The 27183-nt window shown below is 33.2% G+C and overlaps 1 protein-coding gene across 1 annotated transcript in view; it reads left to right on the forward strand.

Annotated features, from left to right (window-relative positions):
- Nucleotides 1-27183, forward strand: part of LOC145683701 (uncharacterized) — a gene marked incomplete at its 5' end in the record, with an annotated part of 69961 nt that overhangs the window by 35797 nt on the left and 6981 nt on the right. Inside the window, 4 exon segments of the mRNA XM_081755115.1 lie at nt 1699-1764; nt 17214-17261; nt 19941-19988; nt 21471-21530. Of these exon segments, the coding sequence (XP_081611241.1) occupies nt 1699-1764; nt 17214-17261; nt 19941-19988; nt 21471-21530 (222 nt within the window).

Raw genomic sequence — 27183 nt, forward strand, 5'->3', positions numbered from 1 at the left:
TGCACTATTAAATAATGGAGTACGAATGAATTTGTAATTACATAACACAGGTTGATAGTCCCTAGAATTGTGAGAAGGAAATCTAATATACAGATATTCAATTAGGTTCATTGTAGCATAAATTGATTCATGAATGAGCCTGATTTGCTTCAAGTTTCTCCTAACATCAAGAGAGAGCAAATCAAACCTAGCGAGAATCTCCCCAGTAGTCATCTCGTTCAGTTCTAATTTAAATCTAAGCCGGGCCATAAACGAGATTAGAACAAATTCAAGAACTTGAGCAATACTAACAAGATTTCGATTTCATATTAAAGTTGCATATTCCAATGAAATCTAACATTAGCACAGTATAAAATTTTACAGGTTAGAATATTTTTAAGATCTTTAGCAACCCATTCAATAATCCCAAGATTCCTTCTGACTTTATATATCATAGTAGAAATATGTTGATCAAATAATAACTTACTAACCATCATAACACATAAATCTTTATTAGTAGAAACAACTTGTATAATATGATGATTAATTAAATCAGAAAAAAGACACATTCGTCTTCCTAGGAAACGATATAATTTTCGTTTTGTTCATGTTCAAAGGTAGTGCATTCTGAATGGACCATTGATAAACTTAATATCAGCTTGTAATTTCAAGTAATCCTGACAATTTACTATTAAAAAAAAATGTTCGTATACAATAGAAAGGGACACTTCAAAGATTTTCCAATATCATAGGATTCAAATCGAATCCTTGAGGAAAACCAGAAAAAACATTTATAATAATAATAATAATAATAGTAGTAGGATTAGAATTTAGCATTTAGATTTCTGGGCTTTTGGCATCTAAGGGCATTTAGCCCGTCACGATTTGAGGGATGACGTCTCCCGGCGAGCACACAATCCGGGGAAAGGGAAGGAAGAAAGGATTGGGGAAGGAAGGAAGCCGTCTGGGACCTATAAGTTAGGTACCACCCCGGCATTTGCCTGGTATGAATGAGGAAAACCCAGGAAAACCTCATTCAGGGTGGCTGGCCTCAAAAAGCGTGCTACACGTTTTCGACCGAGTGACCCCACTGGGAATCGAACCCGGGACCGCTGGCACCAAAGGCGAAAGCGTTATAGTAGTAGTAGCAGTATATATAAAGATCAAAAGAGGCTGATGATTTTTAAAAGTAAATAATACTGAAATAATTGATTGAATGAGATTGTAGGAGGAAACGGGAGAACCTCTAAAAAATCCAAGAACATGATCTTGTCAAACACAAATCATACTGACTGGGGTCGAATCAGAGACTACTTTAACCAGAGATTAGCATCTTATCGCTGATCTGTCGTATCCCATCAAAACTTCAGAATTTTAGACTTGATACATTGGGCAATATCCATTAGATACCGTAAAAAATAGGAAATAGACAAATATCTTGGATGGAAAGTATTTGTTCGAAATAAACCAGGAAAGATCTAAAAAGAAGAACTGATATTAGACGTACAATAAAAGTTGACTATGTGCTTAATAGATAAAGCTGTACGTGGTTCATCATTAACTTTCCCATTTCTGATAATTGAAATTAATGTTTCTTATTAAAAAGTGAGTTTGTCTATGAGAAGTATTCCATAAGTATGTTCATTATATTATTATTATTATTTATTCCTAATTATTTAAACAACGTAATTCTCCTGATTATTATTCTTTCGTTTCCAGCAATCGCTCCTATTAAAAACGATAATTTTAATCATTATCATGAGAATGAAATATCTTATTACCAAGGTAAATTTTCACCTAATAATTTAGATGTAAATATGATTAGTTAACAATTTCTCAAAACACAAATAAAATTATTCTTGATCTTCTGTAGTTTATTATAGATTTTATTTTTAAAAGAAAAGTTACATTTCAAATTTTCACTGATAGTTGTTAAAAATATCAACTAGACATAGTAAGAACAAGAATTTTTGGAATAATAAAAAATGGATCAAAAGATTGCGATCTTGGCCAAGAATTAATTTCTGGATCAGGGGCCACAACATTTTTGAACGACCCTTAAATCGAACTTTTGTACTTTTTATGGAATAAATATATAATATCCGGAATAAATAAATAAATAAATAAATAATATATAATACCCGTATATAAATATATAATACGGAATAAATATATAATATTAAGTTATAGTTTGGGTTTGGCTACACTATATGTAGTTATCCAGATATAAGGCGTACAAGAAAATTTTTAGTTGAAATATGTTGGATCTTTAGATTCAAAAAATGCTTTTCCTTTTGACAGGATGTATGGGAATTAATGACAGAAAATAACAAAAAATCATTATAATATTTTACCTAGTGAATACTAACACTTAGAGACTTCACAGCACATAACTATTAAATAATTTTGCATGAAAACCGTGGTGAATGTATGTATGATGCTATTCCAGCTTCTGCTCACAGATGATCATTTAATAATGGATTTTTCTTTCTTTCCAATGAAAACGTTCTCGTATTCCTGTATATCTCTGGACGATAAAGACTTTTTGATCATTTCCATTTTATTAATTGTGATTTTTATCTTTCTGGTATTTTCAAAAATCTGACATCAGGACATCTTGTGTATAACATCAGTAATATTTTCTTCTTGGGTGTGTGTGTGTGTGTGCCTTTTTGTTACTTTTATATGGTTTAGCATGTACATTAGACTAAGGGACCCAGAAGTTTTGATAACCTGCCAAGATTTTCTCTATGTTCTATATCTTTGAGGATACTAGTGACGCGTTAAAATAACGTGTCGTTAAACACATTTTGTTATCTTTCTCACCTCAATCATAGGTTGGTAGCAACATGGAAATTTTAAAACTTTTCTCTCCCTTGCAAGAGCTGTTTTACACTTTGACTAAGTCTCTTCTTCGTAACTGCATCTAGATATTATATCCTTGGTCTTCCTCTTCCTGGTTTTCTTTCTGACTTTCCCTCTATCAACATGGTGATCCAATCGGAGTGCCAAATAAGATGGCCAAGCATCCTGTTTCTTATTTTTCTAATTATCTTCATAATCTCTCGTCCTTCAGTATATCCCTTTAGTACGACTTAATTCCTTTTCCTTTCGATTTCAAATGCTTTCAGCTTGGATATTTCAGCTTTTCTTAATGTCCACGTCTCTGATCCATAAAGCGCCACGCTCAATACCAGTCTTTCGTTTAAATAGAGATATATGAAATAAAGGTATACCTTTTCCGTTGGTGTTGTCATATCTATTTCATTTCAGCGAAATTCCAATTTTATATAACAATTTCTTCAAAGTGTCAATAGTGCAACTCATTTTCTTTCAATTCATAATATAACTTCCACAAAAAACAAAATTTATTTCGTTTGTGGTGTATAGCACTCGTACAATAATTTGTAATCGTATCACACTCAACTTTATGTATGAGAGAAGAAATCTTGAGTGAGGGTATGACTGGCTGACTTCAAAACGCTTAAGAATTATCTGATATTAATATAATACACATGATAATATAATACGTTAATATTATACATATAATAATTAGTATAATACAATGTTAACATCTCAAAATCCCTTAAGGATTGAGACATGACTTTTGCATCTACACCTCTCACTTATACTCATATACAGGGTGATTCAGGAGGAATGTCACATAATTTTTGCAAAAGTTCGGTGTGCAAATAAACCGAAAAAGTCCTATGAACATGGGTCTGATTATCGGTCGTTACGATTGAAGACTACAGACATCTATGAACGATTGTGAAGACAAGTGTGAATATTACTTACTGAAATGCTGTGTAGACGCTATAGTGGATAGAATAATAGTGGGACAGATGACTGATCAATCCTACAAGAGGTGTGCGTTTACCAATAGGTGGCACCACTGTAACGTCACACCGAGGTAACAGCTGCAAGCGTACCCAGTATGCACTCTTGGAAGACGTGACATTAGAGCAACGACGACAAATGTACCTGAAACATAAAGGAGCACCGAGTCAATGTACCAGACAAGTATCCCAGTATCTAAATAACACATTTCCTCAATGGTAGATTGGCCATGGCGAACTCACTAACTGGCCTCCCGGATCACCAGACCTAACCCCATTAGATTTCTGTTTATGGGGCTGGTTAAAGGGAATGTGTACACTGCGAAGGTGAATACTCGTGAAGAACTTGTAACTCGGACTCGCATCACCGACTCTGTTGCCCGCATTAAAGCCCGCCGAAATAATTTTCAATGTACATCACAACACACTCCAACCAGTTGACAGGTGCACTGAGATGCGTGGAAGATTTTTTTGAACACCTCTTGTAGGGTTCAACAGTCATCTGTCATACCATTATTCTGTTCATTACAGCACCTACACAGAATTATTCACTTGTCTTCATAATCATTTATGGATATGTGTAGTCGTCAACCCGCTCCAGTTCCGTAACGATCGAAAATCGGACACATGTTCATAGGATTATTTAGGTTTGTTTTCACATGTGGAATCAGCTCACAAATTATGCTACACTTCTCCTGAATCATCCTGTACAATATTACTTGTGTATCTATGTGTCTGTCATTAAATCTTCGCATAGAATGAGTGACCAAGAGGCACAAGGAAGCCCTTTTTTTTTTCTTTTAATTTTCGTCTTGTGGGTTCGGATTTAAAAAGGAGAGAAAGTGTCTCCATAAAAGCAGAGAATAAATACATTATATTAGTGATTGTGAATTAGAGTTTAGCGTCCCTTTAAGCAGCAAGGGCACTACACGAGACACAAACCTACAACATAACGGAGAATACGAACTACATCTGCCGCCGGAAATCGAACCCTAGTATCCCACATCAAAAGCGATATCTATGAGGAAGCTCCCGACGAATTCATAGTTTTCGCGGTCACTGACATGTACAGTGACACTCCGACCTGTTCATATCCAACTTTAGCCCCTATCGTCATAGGGGAGAGAGGTTAAGAATAACATGTACAAAATGACCGATATTAGTGTTGAATCCATAGTTTTCCAGGTCGATGAGTTGAATAGTAACACCCCCTACAACATTCCCTACGTCATTCAAGTCCAACATTAGCCTCATTGCTACCTGAAAAGGGAGTGAAGGTTGTTAAATAACATATCAAGATGACCATATTAGTATAGAATCCACAGTTTTCGTGATCGCTAAGTTTTTTGTTGACAGCCCCAATGATATTTAAGCCTAACTAGTAAAGATCATGTTGGGCGAATCGAGTTGTTCCCCGAGATATATGCGATAGGGTAGTACTAAGTGTGCTTAATATGTCAAGGAAGTTTTAGGTGCAAAGTTTAAAGGGTTTATGAGATACAACCACTACAATCACATGAAAGTAAATATTATAATCTATTTCTGTACATGATTTTATGATCACTTATGACATTTCAGCTGCCAATGTTCTCAATGCGGATCAAATCGCTTCGAGGAGGAATTGCGATCGTACCAAGCATTGATCAAACGGCTGATATCTGGAAGATGTAATAGCATGATTCAGCCTCTGGATGTTCACTTCTTCCGTCCATACAAAGCCTTTGTTCGTTTCATGGCTGATACAGCAATAACAGGAAGTGACGTGAATATTTAGCGTAGTGGAAATTTCATACAACTTCAGTCGTTCAAAATTTACCAGTTCAGTGCTCCTCGTGTTCACAACATAGTTCGATTCGCTTTCTATAAAGCTGTATATTTGAATGAGGAGCCTGAAAATTGGATCGTTTCTTACGATTATTGCTTTGACGGATTTGTGAAAGGCAAATGTTTCAAGTGTGAATTGATTGCGTTTGTCTCTACTCACTGTGAGTAGAGTATTTGTGCGAGGCATGCACTCTTTTCTGAACTGCACATTGATTGTAGTAATTGATAACTTTTCTATGCAATTACAAAATCACTTCGAATTTGCAAAACAAACAACTTTGTCTTGTGTTTCATCACTTAAACATGCTGGAAACACGAACAAAATCTAGTTTAGAGGAAATAAAAGGTATTAAACTTCTCTGTTATATTTTAAACTATGTATTACGACTAAAACATGTACCTCCATGTGATGTTCTAGTGGCTGTATCTCCTAAACTCTTTGAGCTTTGCATCTAAACCTTCCCTGACGTATTGAGCACACTTAGTGATACTATATCACATATGTCTTGGGCAGCCACTCGATTCACCCAAACGTGACCTTTACTTGTAAGTTTAGACAAAAAGCCCAGGCGTGTCAGCTTGTCTGGGTAACAGAGATAACGCTGAAAGGGATTGCTTCTCGTTATTTATTCATTTCACAACTTTCGTTACTTTCAAATTTGATATATTGCATAAGCTTTATCCCCCTGTGCGAAGAACGGGCATTTCAGCTTGTTTAAAACAATTAACCCCGTCAAATTTTACTATGACAGAAAACAAAAAGGAGATGAAAAAGAAAAGGGGTGGGCTACATAAGATGTCCATTACTCAAAATTTTTTAAGGTTAGGCATACGAAGTTAAGTTCCACTTTTAGACTTTCTATTTAATATAATTAAACATATGTTTCAGAGAGTTTTGATATTAGTGCTACAAAGTGCGAAAATATGTGGGAAGAAAAAGATATGCAAGTTGAAATTATTACAAGGTATCCGTAATCCATTTAGCTATAGATTAACTTGGTATTTGGTGTATTCATTTAATAGGATTATACAAGTCTTTTCCTGTTTCACATTTTTGAAATTAAATAGAAGAAAAATGTCTAGATTAGATCAACGAGATGCTCATACAAGACGTTAAACTTTCGTACTTAACTTAAGAGCCTGACATACTAAAAATAATAATAATAAAAAAAATTAACAGTTTTGTTTTGCTTGGTTTACATAAGAGAAAGGAGATGTTGAAATACAATTTACCACAATCATAGATAATGTTATTCTATAACAGAAATTATGAACCTGAAGCATTTTCAGTATTGCCTTCCATAGAAATTACAGTGTTGCGAGAATAATATTTTACCCAAAATCTAAATTAAAGCAGCGACTAGAAGAACGAACTCAACTGCATTTAGTTAAGTATCATGTTGTCATGGAATCCTGTGAACTACTTTTTAAATAATAGTTGTATTTAGTTTGTAATAAACAAAATAGCTTTTACATACAGTTATTAAAAATAAATAATGATGTTATTTAAAAATTAATTCACAGGATTCGAAAACAACATGATACGTAATCAAATGCAGTTGAATTGGCTCGTCCAGTCGCTGCCTTAACTTAGATTTAGGGGGAAATATTATTCTGGCAATACTGTAATTTCTATGGAAGGCAATAATGAAAATTTTGCAATTCATATTTCCTGTTGTAGACTAACATTATATATGACTGTGATAAGTTGCATTTCATTAATTCCTTTCACTCATGAAAAAAAAAAAAAAAAAAGAAAGAAAGAAAACCGGTAAATTTGTATTGTTTCTAGTATGTCAGGCTTTTAAGGTTGAGATGGTAATAATATTAGAAAGAAGCAAAATATTGCGCACATTAACATGTTGGGATACCTGTTAGATCTCTTGTAAAGTTTAATCAATTCATTTTATTTAGTGCTATACGTTATTGTATATATTGTGATACTACGTTTCTGTAAGAATTTGTGACCAATAGATAATATGACTTCAGTTGTGCACAAGAAAACCAATCTCAATAATGTTAATACAGACATTCAGCCTGTACTACCACGATATCCTTACTCAATACCCAATAGAGGTAAGCATCGTAATTTTATTTGCAATCTGAAACGTTTAGATTGGGATCTTGATTCAAAAATATATTACTAAATTTTTTTCCCAGAAATTAAAATTGTTTCTTATTTTTAAGTTTAAAATTCTTTAATACCGAAGTTGAATTACACGTTAACTAATATAGGAAGTTCAAGATTACTATTTACTCATCAACAATGATGTAAATAACCATACAAGAAAAAAAGGCCCAGGAGTGGCTAACTTGAAAAATATTTGAAAAATGTTATTTACAAGTTTGATTAGGGCAAAAGCAGACTGAAAGAAAAATGGGTAGCTTTCAATCCAGCTCTAAGATCTTGAAGCACTCATCGACGTAATATAAGAAGAAATTCAAGTTTTGTTTTCTCTTTCCCCCTATTTAGTTAGGGAACAACCTAGATTATCATATTTTGATTTCCTGTTTTCTCTTGTAAACACATAGATAGAAAGATTAAAAATGACAATCAGGGTGTCATTGATAATTAGGTTTATAGACAGCAACTTGGTTTGGACTCCATTTTTGCTAGGAGTGAGATCTAAGATCTCGTTGTACCTTTTCGAAAATGGTTAGTATACATCTAGCGTCTGTGAAATGCCTGTCGGCAATAAAGGCATCTGAATAATGATGCCGACAGCATCATCTTCCAACACGCCGAGAACTCAAAAATATTGGTCTTAACCAGTACAAAGAACTGTTCGTTACATAGATATGTTTCGTATGGAAGAAGTATATCAAAAAAACAAGCCCACGACTGAAATAACTGTATTAAAAGTAATATGTGTGTCACTGGTAAGAGTTTCTTTGCGACTTTTAAAATAGTATGTTATAGTTACAAATTTTCTTGCCACTTTTTGGATTGTGTGTATGTCACACTTAGAAATTTGTCTGCCACTTTTAGAATTGTTTGTATGTTTTGTTAGAAATTTGTATGCAACCTTTAAAATTGTGTGTATGTTACCGTTAGAAACTTGTTTGCCACTTTTCGAATTGTATATATGTCACAGTTAGAAATTTGTTTGTCACTTTCAGAATTATGTATGTTACTATTAGAAATTTGTTTGCCATTTTTAAAATTATGTGTATGTCACAGTTAGAAAAATGTTTGCAACTTTTAAAATTGTGTGCATGTTTCAGATGGAAATTTGTTTGCCACTTTTTGAATTATGTGTATCATAATAATGATGCAAAGAACATCGTCATCATTATGTGTATGTTGCAGATAGAAATTTGCCATTTCTAGAATTGTGTGTATGTCACAGTTAGAAATTTGTTTGTCACTTTTAGCAGTATGTATATGTTGCAGATAAAAATTTGTTTGCCACTTTTAGAATTGTGTGTATGTCACACTTAGAACTTTGTTTGCAAATTTTAGAATTGTGTGTATATCACTGTTAGAAATTTGTTTGCCACTTTTTGAATTATGTGTTTGTCGCAGACATAAATTTGTTTGCCACTTGATTGTTTGTTTAGAATTGTATGTATGTTACAGTTAAAAATTTGTTTGCCACTTTTAGAATTATGCGTATGTTACACTTAAAAATTTATTTGCCACTTTTAGAATTATGTGTATGTCGCAGATAGAAATTTGTTTGCCACTTTTAGAATTGTGTATATGTTACTATTAGGAATTTGTTTGCCACTTTTAGAATTATGCGTATGTCACACTTCGATATTTGTTTGCCACTTTTAGAATTATGTGTATGTCGTAGAGAGAAATTTGTTTCCCACTTTTAGAATTGTGTGTATGTCACAGATAGAAATTTCTTTGCCACTTTTAAAATTATCTATATGTCGCAGATAAAAATTTGTTTGCTACTTTTAGAATTGTGTGCATGTCATAGTTAGAAATTTGCTTGCCACTTTTAGAATAATGTGTATGTCGCAGATATAAATTTGTTTGCCACTTATAGAATTGTGCGCATGGCATAGTTACAAATTTGCTTGCCACTTTTAGAATAATGTGTATGTCGCAGATATAAATTTGTTGGCCACTTTTAGAATTGTGTGTACGTCAGAGTTAGAAATTTGTCTGCCACTTTTAGAATTGTGTGTATGTTACTGTTTGAAATTTGTTTGCCAGTTTTAGAATTATGTGTATGTTTAATATAGAAATTTGTTTGCCACTTTCCGAATTATGTGTGTCAGAAATTTTCCAGTTTTAGAATTGTGTGTATGTTACAATTAGAAATTGTTTGGCACTTTTAGAATTGCGTGTATGTCGCAGATAGGAATTTGTTTGCCACTTTTAGAATTGTCTGTATGTCGCAGATAAAGGTTTGTTTGCCACTTTTAGAATTGTATATATGTCACAGTTACAGATTTTCTTAACAGTGCTCTTAGTTAAGAACGCTTCTTTCTACATTTAAAGTAAAGAAAAAATAAGCAATCTGTTCCACCAGAATAAACTTGTTAATTATTATTGGTAAGGTAAGCTATGCTATATTTCTTAATGTTACAAAAATTAATTTTCCTGGATTGCCTCGAATACCACCCATGACAACTGACCCTAACTATTTCATCATCTTTAGCTTAACGTCATAAATGAGCTGATATATGTTTCATATTTGCATGATATTACAGTTAAACAAAGGATTACTGACTACGCCATTGGCAAAATGTGCTTTGCCTTGGATAAACTTGTAATTGCACACCATATACTAATTTAAAGGCGCTGACTAGAAATAACAGAACCATATAATACCAGAAATAGCCATATAATTCCAAGAAATAACAGAAAAATGTTAGATATAAATTAATACACATATGTTAATTATCACAATTAGGTACTTCACAAAAGAAATAAAAATCTCTGAATAAAGAAAGTTTTAATTAAAAATAATAATTGTTTAACAGTTTTGCAAATTAAATAAATATCTTGGCTTCATCAGACACAGTATCTTCCTTACCAGTCACTCATTTGAACCAGATCGCAATTAGTTTTTCTTCTTTTTTTTAAAAAAAAAGTTTTGTCGACTTTCAGGAAAACTATACTTCATAATTTACTCATTATATCTTTATATATATATATATATATATATATATATATATACAGTATGGCGCTAAATTCGTTGTACAAAAGAAAAGGAGTGATTCCTGACAGTAAAACAAACAAAAAGTTCCAATAAAGATAGGGTGAAAACCCCATCGTTTACGTGTGAATGAATTTTAAAGGTTCATAGCTTCAAAACTATGGGACCTAGCGTAGTCAGGTTAAGACTTCACTTAGGAACTAGTATGTGCCCTAACCAAACATTCGTGTTTTAGAATCCTAAGGTACTCATGCAACAACTTTTATGAAGGTAGTTGGAGAGTACTTTATATCATAGACCCGTAGTCAAACTCCTTCTATAAAAATTGTTGTGGAAGCACCTCAGGGTTCTGAAAAATACATGTTTTAGAATCCTAAGGTACTCGCGCAACAATTTTTATGGAGGTAGTTGGAGAGTACTTTATATCATAGGCCCGTAGTCAAACTCCTTCTATAAAAATTGTTATGGAATCACCTCAGGGTTCTGAAACACGCATGTTTGGATAGGGCACATACTAGTTCCTAAGTGAAGTCTTGACCCGACTACAGTAGATCCCATAGTTTTGGAGCTATAAACCTTTAAAATTCATTTTTTCATTTTTTCTGCAGCCTATAACACGTTAAACGATGGGGTTTTCGCCCTATGTTTATTGGAACCTTTTTGTTTGTTTTACTCTCAGGAATCACTTCTCTGCTTTTGTACAACGAATTTAGCGCCATACTATATATAAGTTAAACACTAATATGTTTATAGAAACAGATAAAGAGTTGGTAACTTACTCATGTGTTAGAAGACATGTACTACTTCAAGTATCGCGAGCTCCTACGTGGCTAAGCGGTTAGTGTACGCGCCTTTGACGTGGGAGACCCAGGTTTGATTCCCGTCGGCAGCTCATGTGGTTCGGATTCCACGTTAATCAGTAGGTTCTGTCTCATATAGCATCGCTGCTGAATGGGGCGTTAAACTCAAAATCACCTCACCTCACCTTTAAGTATCTCTTTAACGACATCACTACAGTGTTGTCAGATCTAAAATTTAAAAAGTAGCGATGTTGTGCTCCAAAAGTACTGGATTTGAACTATTTGTAACCCAAAAATAAAAATAAATTATTTTGCTTAAAGCAGTTTGTGGGCTCTGAAGTACGCTTTACGAAGGTTACAGTACACATTTTACGCTGTTATTCCTTGCTTCTTCAATTCATTTGCTAAATTCTTTATCTGCGAGACATGAATTTTGAAAGTTTTATTTGTTTTTAGTTCACTTGCTCTTTATGTTAATATGGATAATTAGTAACGCAATTAAATTTACAGTTACACTGGATTATCCAAAGACAACACCATTCAAATACTAGGGGTAAACATTAACTGAGAAGCAATATGGTCAGTGATACGCAATAATGCAAAGTCAACAATAGTCTAGTGTTGTCAGACCTGAGGATTAAAAGTATTAAAGACACAATTGAACTAATATTGAACTTGTTATAATAAAACTAGTGTTCATTGCGAATAGAAATATTTAACTAACAAAACTTTTATTGTACAGTACTGTACAAAACAGAAAATGTCTTTTGAATTTATATACTAAAAAAAATTGTAGCGTATTCTCTAATTGTTATAGCGTGCAGAGAATTAAAAGTAGCCCAATTTGAAATTTTTGTAGCGAGGGCAATGTAAAAATCTTCGAACCCGCTACTTTTAGCCTAGTCTGGCAACACTGCATCACTTTCTTGTAAGAGTACAATTGTTCTGACTTTTGGCTATCTTTTCATGGATGGGGTAACTACAGTAGTTTTACATTCAACTATGTAATTATTATGATGATCATAAACAAATATATTCTGAGGAAAATGAATACAATTAGGCCTGTCTATATGACGTTTTTATATTTTTAGTCAACCACTCTTGCTTCACTTGAACCGATGATTTTGACTGTAATAATATTAGATTTCCATAAGTACATTCAGTTGGAAATACCTTTAAAACAACTATCTTTTTTCCATACTTGAAAACATTGATTTTTTTCTTTTAATGAATCAGAATTTGACTCTCTGAAAGTCTGGTCCCTTACTTCAAACTGTAAGACATTTTTGTAGTGCATTAGCCAAGAGTAGTCAAGAAATCTTAATGATATGAACTGATGAAGCAAGTGAGTAGTGTTGCTAGGAGTGGCGTCAATTTCTGAATAACTTTGCTAGGGAAGGGGTCGTTCAGGTATATGAGTTCCATTTTCAAGATCTTAGTAAAAGTCCAAGCAAATATATCCACATTCTAAGGAGGTTCAAGCAAACTTTGGAAGCCAAATCCCACTCGGCGGGGCCGCGGTGGCTCAGTGGTAGAGCATTCACCTCTGGTGCTTGGGGTTCCGGGTTTGATCCCAGCCTCCACCAAGTGAATTTTGTGGTGGACAAACACCGTGTGCGTGGGTTTTCTCGGGGTTTTCCCGTTTCCTCCCACTTTCTTCATTCCACCATTTCATTCATTACCCATCATCACCGTCTCCTTTAGCCTAACCGGCATAACGTAAAACTCAAAGTTTTAATTTCAAGATTTCCCTCTCGGCGCTCCGGGATCGGCACATATGGTTGTTACATGTTACAATTTCCTCGTAATTTTTACGTTTTAATGGCATGTTTTGCTTTATACTCGTTCCTTTTCCTTGTTTCATCATTTCTTTCCTTTTTTAAGTGAATCAAATAAATTATAAACTTGCATAAAATTGGAACAACCAAATATTTTCCAACGACAAAAATTCAACATATTCTTGCAAAGCATATCTCCAACCGGGATTAACAACAAAAAGTTTAGAAAAGTAAGAAAAGTTGTTTCGTTGATCTAGTAAATAAATCAGATATTTATCGGGCTCAGTGTGGATGTGACTCTTCATATATAGGTCAAACCAAGAGCAATATTAACACTCGAATTAAAGGACACATTAGACAATCAAAACGTCACAAGAAGAGGGTATGTCGGGATTGTCATTTCACCCTAAAGCAACATACACATAATATAAGACAGATTAATATAATAGGTCCAGGAAAGAAAGGAAAAAAAAGAAAGAAAGAAAGAAAAGATCTTGAGATTGGAGAATCATTCTTTATTCACTAATAGAAACCGGCTTTAAATTTGGATTGTGGCAATATTGATAAAATCTGGCTTCCTATGTTTGATGTGTTCTTTCGTTCTGCCAATAGCAACATAGCATGGACACAACATTTCCTTCAAACTCAATTCTTTCTTCCACTGTGCTCTGCTCGTTACTTTAATGTCCATGTTTTACTTTACATTCATTTGGTGTTACGTAATCCTGTTTCCATACCATATTTCTCTTATCTGTATTTGTGCTTGTTCCTTTACCACTTAAGACGGAATTAGCTTGTTGTTGCGATACGTCTGGAGAATATTAAGTTTTCCCATGGGAGGATATATTGGTAAATAATCAATTTGTTGCTAAAAGGAAATTAAAGTCCTTACGATTTTATTTTATTTATTTATTTATTTTTTAAGTTAGTGCGAAAGATAATAATCGTGCAGGGATTTTTCGACGTATATATATATATATATATATATATATAAAGTATGTGCGACTGTTAAGACATATTTTTTTTCTGTAAAGTACAAATAAAAGGCAACAATGATTTGTGTAATGTACTTGATTGTTTTGATTTCAATTTAGCGTTCCTATCAGCATCGAGGCTATATGAGACGGGAACCTACAGCTTAACATGAAATCCAAACCATATGAGATTCCTCCGGGTTTCGTAACACACATTTTTATGTTACAGTTATTTTTAATGGATCTGGTCCATAATTCAGTTAAAATTATTTTACGTTACTATGTAAAACTATTTATACCGAGCACCACGTATCTTTCTTCTTGTCTAAAGGTCGTATGTTTTTCTGTAAGAAACGTGGTAATTCGAGAAGTGGATGAAATCTCAGAATACAATAGACTCACAACTATACGGCCTATTATAGGGAAAGCATAGACGTATAACAAAGGTAAACGAATATACAGAGTAAAACTCGTATGTGGTGTACGTAGAAACGTAGATCACATGCATAAATCCTGTACTTTTTGAACTTAACCTACGTCAATACGAAATATTGTGCCACAAATGTATAACTGAAAAGTGTTCCATCTATATTTACTTTCCGTATGAAAGAAAGAACTGTACATAAGCAGTAAGGATTTCACGTAAAGATGGACGTATATAATATACCTGACGTATGTAATATACGGAAAACTGTTAGATATCACCCATCCTGCAGCGGTATGATATAACATCTAATTAGGAAAAAGGCAGTACGTATGCAGCATATTGACAACGTGAGCTCCATACAGATTTTCGCAGTAAACATATGGATTTCGTATATTTGTACAATATACCGCTATCCAGATGATGGGTTTTTCTCAGTGTAGATCACAATTCTATAATTCTCATCTCCTAATTTACACAAGTCATTAGAACATACCATTTATACAGAATTAATTCTTCATTATTTTCTCATCTCTTATACTAGTACTTTATAAATACTTGTTGGATACAGTATTGTGCGTTTAAAAAATATTTCAGAAAAAAAGGGGTCCAAGAGTTAAAAAATATCGTACACATTTTTAGACAAATTTTATCATGTCTAACTTCATTGCAGGAAACATCACGTAATGTACATTGTACATAGTGCAATTTGAAAATAAACAAAACAATGTAGCCTTCAAGACTTAGACATTTAATGAAGGCATTTAAGTCTTAAAAATAATATTTAAACATATTTTACTGTTTGGTTAACAAGTTATTAAAAGATAGGCCTAAGAAGAGCAAGAATCTTTGAAAATCTTTAGTTTAACGTCCCACGTTTAAGCTAAGGAAGACAGATAATTAAGGCAAGTGAATAATGAGGCGAGACTTCGTGGAATGAGAATATGGAAGGAAAGGGGAGTAGCCTCGAGAAAACCCACGGGCACGATATTGTCCACCACAAACTTCCTTAGCCGGGAATTTAATCAACAATCCTATCCACCAGCGCTCTATTACTGAGCCGCCCTGCCCCTCGAAGAGCAAACAATCGAAAATTAGTTTTTAATGTTTAAAAAAGTACTTGGTAGATTAGGGTTTTTTTTTTTTTTTTACCTTGGTGGAGTAGTGTTTCTATAAAGGGGGTAGAAGTACAGTGCATTTTCAAAAAAAAATTCAAAAATATTAGTCAAGAAGTTTTCATAATTTTTAAGATTTTCTCTATATTCTTTCAGAACACTAATGTTGAATTAATATTATGCTTCTTCAAAATTTTTTGTAATTTATTTAAAATTATATTAAATAAACACATATCTATCCAGTTTTAATATTATGTTTCTTTTAATTCTGCCTGTGTTCAGCTACGTTCCAACTTTACTTAATTGTTTCTTCAAAGTGTCAATGCTGTAACTAACTTTACTCCGTTCATAATATAGTTTATATACAAATAAATAATTTTTGTTTTTAGTCTAAAGTACCATATACTCTATGATACTTGTACAATCATATCATACTTCATCTTTATGTATGAAAGAACACTGACTGATTACTGATGACTTATAGTTATTGACTTCTTGACCGATGATGATAACTGACAGACTAGTGAACTCCTAGGCCGAATTGCTGAAGTAAATATGAAATTTTTGACATTGCAAGGGAATCGTGATAACGCTTCACTAAGTTTTTTTTTTTTTTTTTTTGTGTGTGTGTGTGTGTACAATCGACAAGAAAGGGGTAAATGGGCGTTACAACTATACAACTATTATAATACGATACCAATATTTTGGAATCATTTAAGTAAAACGTGTGATTTTTTTATTTATTTTTTTTTTTCGTTTGAAGGAATGAATTGAAATTTGATTTGATTTGATTTTGAGTTTAGCTTCCCGTTCAACAGTAAGCCTATATGAGACGTGGCTTTACAGCTCACGTGGGATCCAAACCACATGAGCTCTCACCGCAAATCGAATCCTGGACTCCCATGCCAAAGGCGTGTACTCTTACCGCATAGTCAGGAGAAAGCTGATTAGGAAAAGAAATGTGTTTATAATTATCATAATAAGATGTCCGTATATAGAAATCCGTTACCGTTAGAAAGATGAAACTTGGAATTTGGAATTATTATTTAAAGTAATTCAATACGTGTTTCAGCTATTTTATGTTCGACCTAGCGTGGAGGAAAGTGGGTTAGGATGGTTCAGTAAGGGGCATTTGAGTTTCGTGCATTACTTCGAGTTCTGACGAAACCGATATGAGAAATGCAGAAGGGAGAACGCAATATAGATACCACAGCAAAACGTGGAAATTTGTCTGGCATATATTTCTACTTGTACAATATTATTTTTCTACAAAAACTTAAGAATTATGCTACCATTTTGATTGTCTCCAAGAAGATCAATGTCTATGATAATATACGTATCCTTTAATTTTTCATTCCAGAACTTCAGCCTATACTTCCGCCTTATCGTAACACATTACCAAATAGAGGTAAGCATTGGGGTAACTGTGTATGTGTGAAAACTGAAATTCATAAAGACACAATTTGCAAGTCTTACATTAATAAAGTTATGCCAGTGGTAACTTAAAGCTGCAAATGTGATAGCAAATATAATACCCTCTATAATTTAAATGTTTTCTCTCTATATTAGAGTTCCGTTTTCTAGTTTGAAAATTCTAGATAAATTAATGAACTCTATTAAAGAAATACAATACTCTTCCAGAAAACGGTTCTTATTCAGAATTTTTATAGCGTTGTTAAGAGTATTTTGTTTAATTTTTTGAACTAAAAGTCCCTTTCAGCTATATTGGACCCAGACTTAATCCTTAACGAGGATCTCGAACCACATAAGCTTGCACCCAGGTCTCTGTCGCCAAAGGCTCTAACCATACGCCTATGAGTGATTTTTGTATTGTTTAATTTGTAGAGATTAAGCTTTCGATGCTAGAACATTTCACCAAAAGAATCTTAAGTGAAACAAAGATGACAAAAAGAATCTTAAAATGAAAATTATTATATGATACAAGTTACAGTCATATTGAATGCTGTAATAATTCTCAGCTAAGTAAGTATTAAAGTACGTAATGAAGACATTGTGTTAACTATACATCACGCCTAAAAATAACGTTTAATATTCTTTGAGCAAGTTAAAAGTTGCTACCTTCTAAAAAGCATAGTAAATTAAGAAAGTATTCATTATCCTAAGCAGAACTGTCTAGATACTGAACTGTTATTTGTGAAATATTCATTTTATGAACTCCATAAACAGATCTTTTCTAATTGTAGATGAATAATCATGTTTATTTAATTTCAACTTTATTAAAGGGCAGAAGAGAAAAAAGCTATTCATCTTTCCACATTGCACCATAGAAAATATCGGTATTAGTTAACTGAAATTAATACGCAAAAGTCACTAAAATTCAGAACAATTGCTAAATGCATTTCGTACCTAATATACATGCGTATAATATACTTATTAATTATTTGTAAGAATACATTCAAAATATAATCACATATATTAAGAAAAGTAAAGTTCTTGTTTCGCTAAATGCATCATCAGATAAGGAAAAAGAAACTTAATGAACAAAATGCTCTTTGTGCTGTTTGCCTGATCCTTCATTTCAATATGGAGTCCATCTTGATGTTTCACTGGCACTTTTTTGTTTTGTTTTGGAACTCTACTTCTTTCCCTTCCTTTCTGACAAAACTTTCACTGGAAGTGCTTACAACGTATCAATTGTTTCAGTATGTTCGATTATGTATTTACTATTTTCTGTTAAATAAGTAATTTCCCGTTGCCAGGTACTACCCATCTTCACCTCTTAATGTTTAAGAATATAAGAAAAAATATTATTCCCATTGATGTTTGATCAGTCCCCTAAATCTTACATCTGAAATTATAATAACATTTGAAAGTAATATTTATGTATTTAGAACTCTAAGAAATTGCTACTCCAACACTCTTGTCTTTGCAAAATACACAATGTTTTCAAGTAAAATAAGCATAAAAGTAACATCTATGTGCGCAATACCCTTAAAAAGGATAGCTATTTCACCACTTCTACCCTTTGCGACAGATACAGGTTTTCCATCAAAACAAGAATGATAATAATATCTATCTACATTATAGGAGGAGGAGTCCGAAATAAGTTTCCCCAGGCGACTGTGGACAAAGGTGGGGATGTAAGACCAAAAATAGCAGGTGACATTCAAGATCAGACGTTCCTTTATTTCTCTACATAAGTACCACGTACATTGAGACATTTGTCATAACAGTTTATAATCTTCAAAACCCCAGGAAAAATTCACGACTCTGTATACAGGAAAAGCTTCAAACTGCTTCCGTGACTTCAGCATTGCTTCGAAAGCGTCTGCCGTCGAGAGTATTCTCTAAAGCCGGAAACAGATGGAAGTCACTGTGTGCGAAATCAAGACTGTTTTGTTTCCTCCACTGCTGTTCACTTTCATGGGGAAAACGAAAGGGGAAATTTATTTTCGCATTCCCCCTCGTACTCTAAGAAATGGCTACTTCAAAATTGTTGAAATAGCCCTTTGAAACATGCACACGTTTTCCAACACAACAAGGGGTCGCGGTAGCTCAGCAGTAGATCGTTCACCTCTGGTGCGTGGGGTCCCTGGTTCGATCTCAGCTCACGCCCTGGTTTTCTCAAGATTCCCCGTTTCCTACCATTCTATTAATTCCACCATTGCATTCATTTCTCATCGTCTCCTTTAGCCTAGCCTTTATAATCGTCGGACATAAAACTGAAAAATTTCATTTCACTTCATTTTCCAGCAAAACAAGCACTATATCAACATTTATTTAAGTAATACTCTAAGAAATAAATAGGCCTATTCTAACACTTAACTGCTTTCTGTTTTTTAAACAAATCAAGCATTGTAGTAACATCTATTTATTTAATACTCTAAGACATTAATATCCCAAAACTTAACTACTAGGCAATATACATCTTTTCTGAAGATCACTGAAAACCCGAAGCGCATATTTTTCTCGCTTATAGTTTGTCAATTGAGGAAACTAATTGCATAATGTCAATGTTCTATTCCAAAATATAAGTGGTCAAAAGGAAGATTCAGTTTAAATAATTATTAGCTAATTTTTGTACCTTTCACAATTTTGTTTATAACAATTTCCATTATTATTACAGATGTTCAAACCATAATTCCGTCGTATCATTATCAAGCAACAAATAGAAGTGAGTACTTAGAACAATAAAAGCTTATAAAATTGATTTTAAGAGTTCTTTCAGTAAACTTTGTGATAATTAAATTCAATTTCAACTTAAAACCTGGCGAAGTTTTCCAGTTATTCCAGAAGTTTTCCAGTTGTTAAATTTATGACGGAATTCCTTTACATTTTCTTCAAAATTTATATATCTTAACCTGTATGATGTATTCCAATCAAACAAAAATTGTTTTGAAATGTCTGTTAACAAAAATTTTAGGAATGATACAAAAAAAAAATAATAATAATAATAAAATAAAAAAATAAAAAAAATAAAATAAAATAAAAAAATCACGATTCTGGCCAATAATTAGTTTTTGGATCAGGAGTCACAAAATTTTCCAACGACCCCTAAATCAAGTTTTCATATTTTCTACGGAATAAACACATCATTCTGAGCTAAATGGTACTTTGGGTTTGGTTACACTGTGTGTAGTTCTCCAGATATAAGGCGTACAAGAAATTTTTGATTGAATGAAATATATTGGATCTTTAGATCGGGAAAAGAAAATAAAATATTATAAAAATGAATTTTATAATTAATATATAAATATTTATACTAATATAAAATCAATACACGGCTTTATACTAATAATTATATTTAAATTTTAATTTCAGTGTTATCAGTAGTTCAAATTAATTTTCTTTAAAATAATTTTATCAACAGGTAACTGTAATACCCGAAAACATCTTGAGCTTTGTAGCTTTCGGCTCTCCCGTGGAATCTTGGTCACGGAGTTTAGAATCAAAAGGGAAACAAAAAGATGTCATTATAATAAAAGAGACGGCCTTATCAAGATTGATCAGTGTGGAAGAAATATCGTGCCCTAGCTTTCAATCATTCATCAAATGGTGAAACACCAAATTGTAACATGAAAGAGACAATTTATCTATTCCTTTGTTTTGTAGTGAAACATTGTTAGCTCATATTAATGTTTTTACATTTATGCCAATGTTGCTTGTATTCCTCAACTACTAATATAAGTCGGCAACCTTCTAGTACGAGACAAAAGTACACATAAACAGAGACCTTCATTTTTATTTTAGTTCCATTAGCTTTTTTCTTTTCCGTTTTCTTGTTTTAAATTTCAGTGATCAAGATTCTAAGGGAAAGCCGAAAGCTTGGAACTACAAGGTATTTTCAGGAATTACAGTTACCAATAAATAAAATGATTGTAGGAATCCCTGAGCGTGTTAATATATTGTATAATTTTCAAAGAAATCGAACTTGTAAAGTACACAAACTTAAGAAGCAGCAGAAAATTTAAGAAAATCAGTTAACATAAATTCAGTTATCTTCCATTTACATCTTATATGCATATCGTATATGCATATTCATATGCATTTAGTAGATAAGTGTGTTATTACAGTCGCGTTTCGTAATTAAGATATAACAGATAAATTAAGAATAACAGTTGGAAAACTAAGCTCTGTCACAAAATCTTTATTTTAGGACCGTACGTTTCTAACATGCGATTGCCTGTAATAAATCATGCAGTGCCACTACCTCAAGGTAAGTAGGTTTCACTATTCCTGGTATGTCACAGTAACAGATTGTCATAAATGTTGCTTTATGTTCTTAATGGAATAATAATAATAATAATAATAATAATAATAATAATAATAATAATAATAATAATAATAATAATAATAATAATAATAAAAGCTCTAATATGAAGATTGAAAGAAATTTTTGTCTCCACTCCTTATCTGGTTATTAACATTCAAATTCGCAACACTAGAGCCTATTCAACTATATCATTGAATTTAGTTAATATAAGTGATTGTTTTAAATAGTAAATAGTTTCGATAGTCTCAGCAAATATCAAACTGGCTCGGACATGAATCTGAATTACTGGTTTTAAATTGAAGTACTTCAAATTCTCCAACAAACTTCACCCTTATTTCTTGAGATATTGGCATAAAACTGCCGCCACTAAACTTTTAGACACAGGAGAACAATAATGTGAATTTGCACGAGAAAACACATAAGTTTATGTGCCCTTTTTACTTAGACCGTCTAAATTGTTCCTGTTGTAATGTACAGTTGCTAAACATCGTTGCTCACTTTAAGAGAAGAGCACAGACTAAAAGGTTTTGAAAATAAAATCCTAAATCGAATATTCCAAGGCAGATGGGAACAGGGAATAACGAAAACTTAAAAATTGGAACTATATAATTTATATGATTTACCTAACGTTGTAACGGTCATTAAGTCTAGAAGGTTCAGGTAACCAGGTCATGTAGCAAGAATGGAAGAAGATTGAAACACCTTCAAAATTTTAAGTAGAAAGCCAATCAGAAGAAAAGATCATTAGAAAGACTAGGCGTGGTCGGGAGGACGATAATAAGATGGATTTTTGCAGAAATAGGAATAAAAAGTGGAAACTAGATCTAGTTGACTAAGGATAGAGGACAATGGAGAGCTTTTGTTGATGTGGCATTGGACTTTCGGATTGAATAGGCCAGTCATAGAGTTAGTTGAATGTTTATCTTAGAGATTTCGAAGAACACATATTCAAGTAACTGCAAATATCCTCATGCTAAACCGGAAATGTTCAGAGAGATCTGTTTGTCACTTGAAAAAATTAATTTGAAATTAATTATTTATTTATTGTTACGAAATTATGAAATTATTTCAAGTTATATCATAACATTAACTTAGACTAGGAAGTTACCTTAGTTAAATCAAGTGTCCAAGTTCATTATTTTCAATGCACAAATTACAAAGAACACTCTATAGTGCTGCCAAAATGTCTTGAGCCGTGGCAAAAATGCGAACTAAAGCTCACACCCTCACACTCCCACGCGTTTAGCCAATGGGGGGTTCAGCTCTTGCTAAGCGAGAGAGCAGATGACAAAAGGGAGTGGAATTTCTTCAGTCGACAGCAGCGCTTGGAACGAAAGACTAGGTGTCAAATCAATGTGGTATATGTTTAGTAAGTTTTTGAGACTATCAGCCGAAGGAAAATATTAACCTCCGATATTTCAAACACAAACATTGCATTAATTTCCAGGTATTGTTATGAAATAACCGGAGATATGTGGGCACATATATCGTAACTATACAGAGACAGAGCTTAGAATCGGGGCTGTAATTGGCTGAGGGAAATACTGGCTCCTGAGTGACATTTGCTGTGATCTCGAGAAGTGCCTTTTTGAACGGCTATTTTGTGTTCCTGAAAATGTCAAACTAAATAGGACTGAGCTGAAACCCATTATCTCTATTGAGATTTTTTGTTTCAAGTGAGATGGATTTTGTTTCCTTTATTATTATATAACCAAAAAATTTTGCATTTGGTTACTATTGTAGCATTTGAAAAATTAACTCCATCTCTGAGCTATGTTCTGCTAATCCTGACTTCTAGGATTATTGTCGTTTGATGTAGTGTTTCTTGTACTGCTGTCCTATTGGAGCTCCAGTCTGCCCTATATGTGATTGGCCACATTCAGAAGGTAGGCGATATACACCATCATAAGATATACGATATACTTCAGTAGTACCAGGTGCAATTTGTCTTTCACTGGTTTAAGTAATAATCTGATATAAGTTAGAGGTTTGTGAAGAACTGATATACCAAGTCAGGCAAGTGTTTTGCTGAGTTTACTGGAGGTGTCACCAGAGCCGTAGCTAGAGATTTCGGCGCCCCCTACACTCACCTTACCAAGTTTTATTTATTTTTACATAGCAGCAGTTTTTATTGTTACGCAACGCAGAATTTTTATTAAGATGTTTGGACAGACCATTGCAACAACCAAAAGATTCTTTTACAAATAAAAGTTGTTTTCAAGAAGCTTATTTTGGACTTTTTTTTTTGTTAAACTTGATAAAACTACCTTTGGTTGTATACTAATCCACTTGGAGAACAATTATGGAAATTTACGACTGATAAAACATTTTGTACTATCGAGAAGAAATGAAATTTCAATACATTAGAAACTACGTGCTTTTAAAATGTTTGAAATGGGTGACAGCATTAACTTCCAGTAATAATTGTAAATTCTGTAATTTTAGTATGTATGTAATCACACAAATAGCATTTTAATTTTGATTGTTTTGCTGTAAAAAGTATTTTGTGAAATGTAGCGGAAATTTAGAAGGAGCCTTTTTTTTTTTTTTTTTTTTTCAAATTTCTCAATATTGACCGATGGAAGTGAAGAATATGTTCAATGTTTGTATTTGAAACCCAAAATATAGTTTGGTTAACACATATGTTTGAAATTATAGAAATTACTTAATTCCATAATGTTTGAAAGTTCTGAATTTAAGGTTACGTAGTATTAATTAACATTTTAAAAATACACTAATACAGATACAGACACTCACATACACACATATATAATGTTTGTACATGATTTGTATGTAAAAATATTATACAACTAGATACAAACACACAAAAATAATTTCCTGACGATACAAGTAGTTGATGGAGAAATGATCTCAATAAATTTCTTCAAATTGGAATCATTTCATACATCAAAGGAATAAATAAAGAAAATTATGCCGGTTAGGCTAAAGGAGACGGTAATGATAAGTAATGAATGAAATGGTGGAATGAAGAAAGTGGGAGGGAACGGGAGAATCCCGAGGAAACCTACGCACACGGTGTTTGTCCACCACAAATTTTCCTTGGTGCGGGCTGAAACTGAACCCGGGACCCCAAGCACCAGAGGTAAACGTTCTACCACTGAGCCACCGCGGCCCCTAGGAATAAAAAATGAAACACTACTGATCAATCGTTGAATAAGACGAAATATATTGGGTTAAGTTCTGATCCCATCAACCCATATTCCACAACTGCTAGAAGTTTGAAAAATGTTATTATTTCCCCTGTTTACCTTAATTCTTTATATTTCCACGCAAACAAGAGTTTGTGTGCCTCTTCACCCTTTTCACTTTCATACCTTCATTTTCGGCGTCGTGATTAATCCGATTGGGTAGAAAAGCGGGATTAGCTAACAAACCTCTTACCATCAAAATGCCGAACAGATATTTTAGACTTCAACCGTTTCTAATTTTGAAACCGCTCATGTATAGACTAGAAGTCATTACTCGGCACCTTTTATCACACCGACAATAGCAAATCATATATTTTTTTTTAAAAGTAATATGTAAAAACTCGTAACTGTTATTGAAACGTTTGGGTTGCGAGTGGAAAGCAATCAAGAAATTTTTTTAACAAATCTATTTCTTTGCAAACCGATAATATCGTTTATTCATTTCCACCACGTTTGCTTTGTTCTTGCTCTTTCGGCACCCTCTTGCTATCAGCCTCCGGGACAACCACCCCGCTCGCCCCTTTCCCTAGTTACGGCTCTGGGTGTGACAGATGAAAGGTAATACAGTAGTGAAGAGATAACCCTAAGTAATCCTTTTCCGATCACTTTGCTTTGACCAGTAATGATCCTTTTCGTACCTGTAAGATTAGTCATTCTCTTGCAGGACTAAGATGACGGAAATTGTCTTGTAAACTTTCCTGGTTATCTATGGAGACTGTTTTGTGTCAAGATTTTAGAACTGTAAGACATTGTGAGTATGATAACAACTGCTTGCATAGAGATAGATCCTTGTGTGTTGGTTTCCTGTATACTCTATGTCCTAACGTTTCATTAGATTTACGGAGAACAAAAACATTGCGCTACAATCATCAAAGTTTCTTCCACACACTTAGGAATCCTTAGTGTTGAAAAATACTCTACAGACCCAATCTGTTTAATCTTTTATTAATGCTATGTATTGCTTGTTGAAATGGAGGTACAGTGTTCGGAAAGTACTGCATAAATAACTATTACAGGGTGTCTATCGGTCACGAAAGTCACGAATGTCACGAAAAAGTCACGAAATCAGAAAACGGTCATGAAAGTCACGAAAAAGTCACGGAATTTAGCTTTTCGGTCACGATTTTTTAAACTGTACAAATGTAAGTACAGATTGGAAAATTTTGTTCTATAAAACGTCAAAATTCACCACCAAAAATGTCTATTATCGGTTTTAGACGCTACCAAATCGCAAGCAAAGTACGTTTCTATCTCATGGATGAAAATTCGGCCTAATTCGCACCCAAATTCGTTCTGAAAATGTTAGGAAATTTTATGATTCGGTAAAGAAAAGGTCACAAAAAAGTCACGAAATTTCATTTTGGAATTTTAGTAGACACCCTGTATTATATCTTGGTTAAAGTGGTCATGTTATCCCTACCATTGATATATAAACATACGTTAATCCTTTGATAACTTTCTATCCGTTGTAAATTTACTTAACTGTAGATTGTAGATATAAGAAAGTTTCTATCCTTTATAAAGTCCTGGTATTCCTTAAAAATGTCATTCAAATCAGTCGTCTACTACTGCTTTAGCCTACTGAAAACTGAACAATTGCTAATGTAAAGTGACTTATAATTCACGTTGTATTTAGAACTATTACACATCATTTGGTGGATTAGAAAAATTAAGATTTTAAGTTTTCAATTATTCTACACCACATAAAAGTGACACGAATGATAAGAGAAACTCAAAATTATTTTTCTCATGCGAGAAATTTAACTTGTTACTTGTTGACTGTACTAGGCGTACCAGAAATAGAATTCTAACATGTCCAAGTACGAAATCCCAGTCGAAAAGGCAGGAGACGTGTACTTTTTCACAAATTATGGCACTAACTATATTCATTGCTGTGTATATGGGAGTGGGAGGTCATTGCACCATGCGCTCTGAATCATCAAGTCTTAAAGAGAAGTCAAATAAAAATGGAATATCATTTGAAGAAGTTGGTTAGGAATTATTACAGACCGTTCTCCTAATCTGAATCCCTTAGCCTCCCGATATATTGTATATAGACAAATATGTATTTATGTGTTTGTGTAGAATACGATAAGGTAAGTGCACCAATAGCTGACACTTTAAGGATGTATTTCTAAATCTAATGCTTTGCTTTGTAAATAAAACAACATAGAAAGATTATGCCTTTAGTAACTGAAAGGTTTAAGTTTAAGGAAAGGTTTTCAATTGATATAAGGCCTTCAGATAAACATATATGAGTTACCGAAATTTATATGGAACATAACCCGCTTGTACCAGTTGCTGACACGCAGAAAATACCAATGATCCAATGCCTGACATAGTAATGTACCAAAAGCTGACAGTTTTACTTTAAAGAATGTGTGTAT

The sequence above is a fragment of the Thermobia domestica genome, chromosome 4 (genome assembly GCF_964235325.1).
Source record: "Thermobia domestica chromosome 4, izTheDome1.hap1.1, whole genome shotgun sequence".
NCBI lineage: Eukaryota > Metazoa > Arthropoda > Insecta > Zygentoma > Lepismatidae > Thermobia > Thermobia domestica.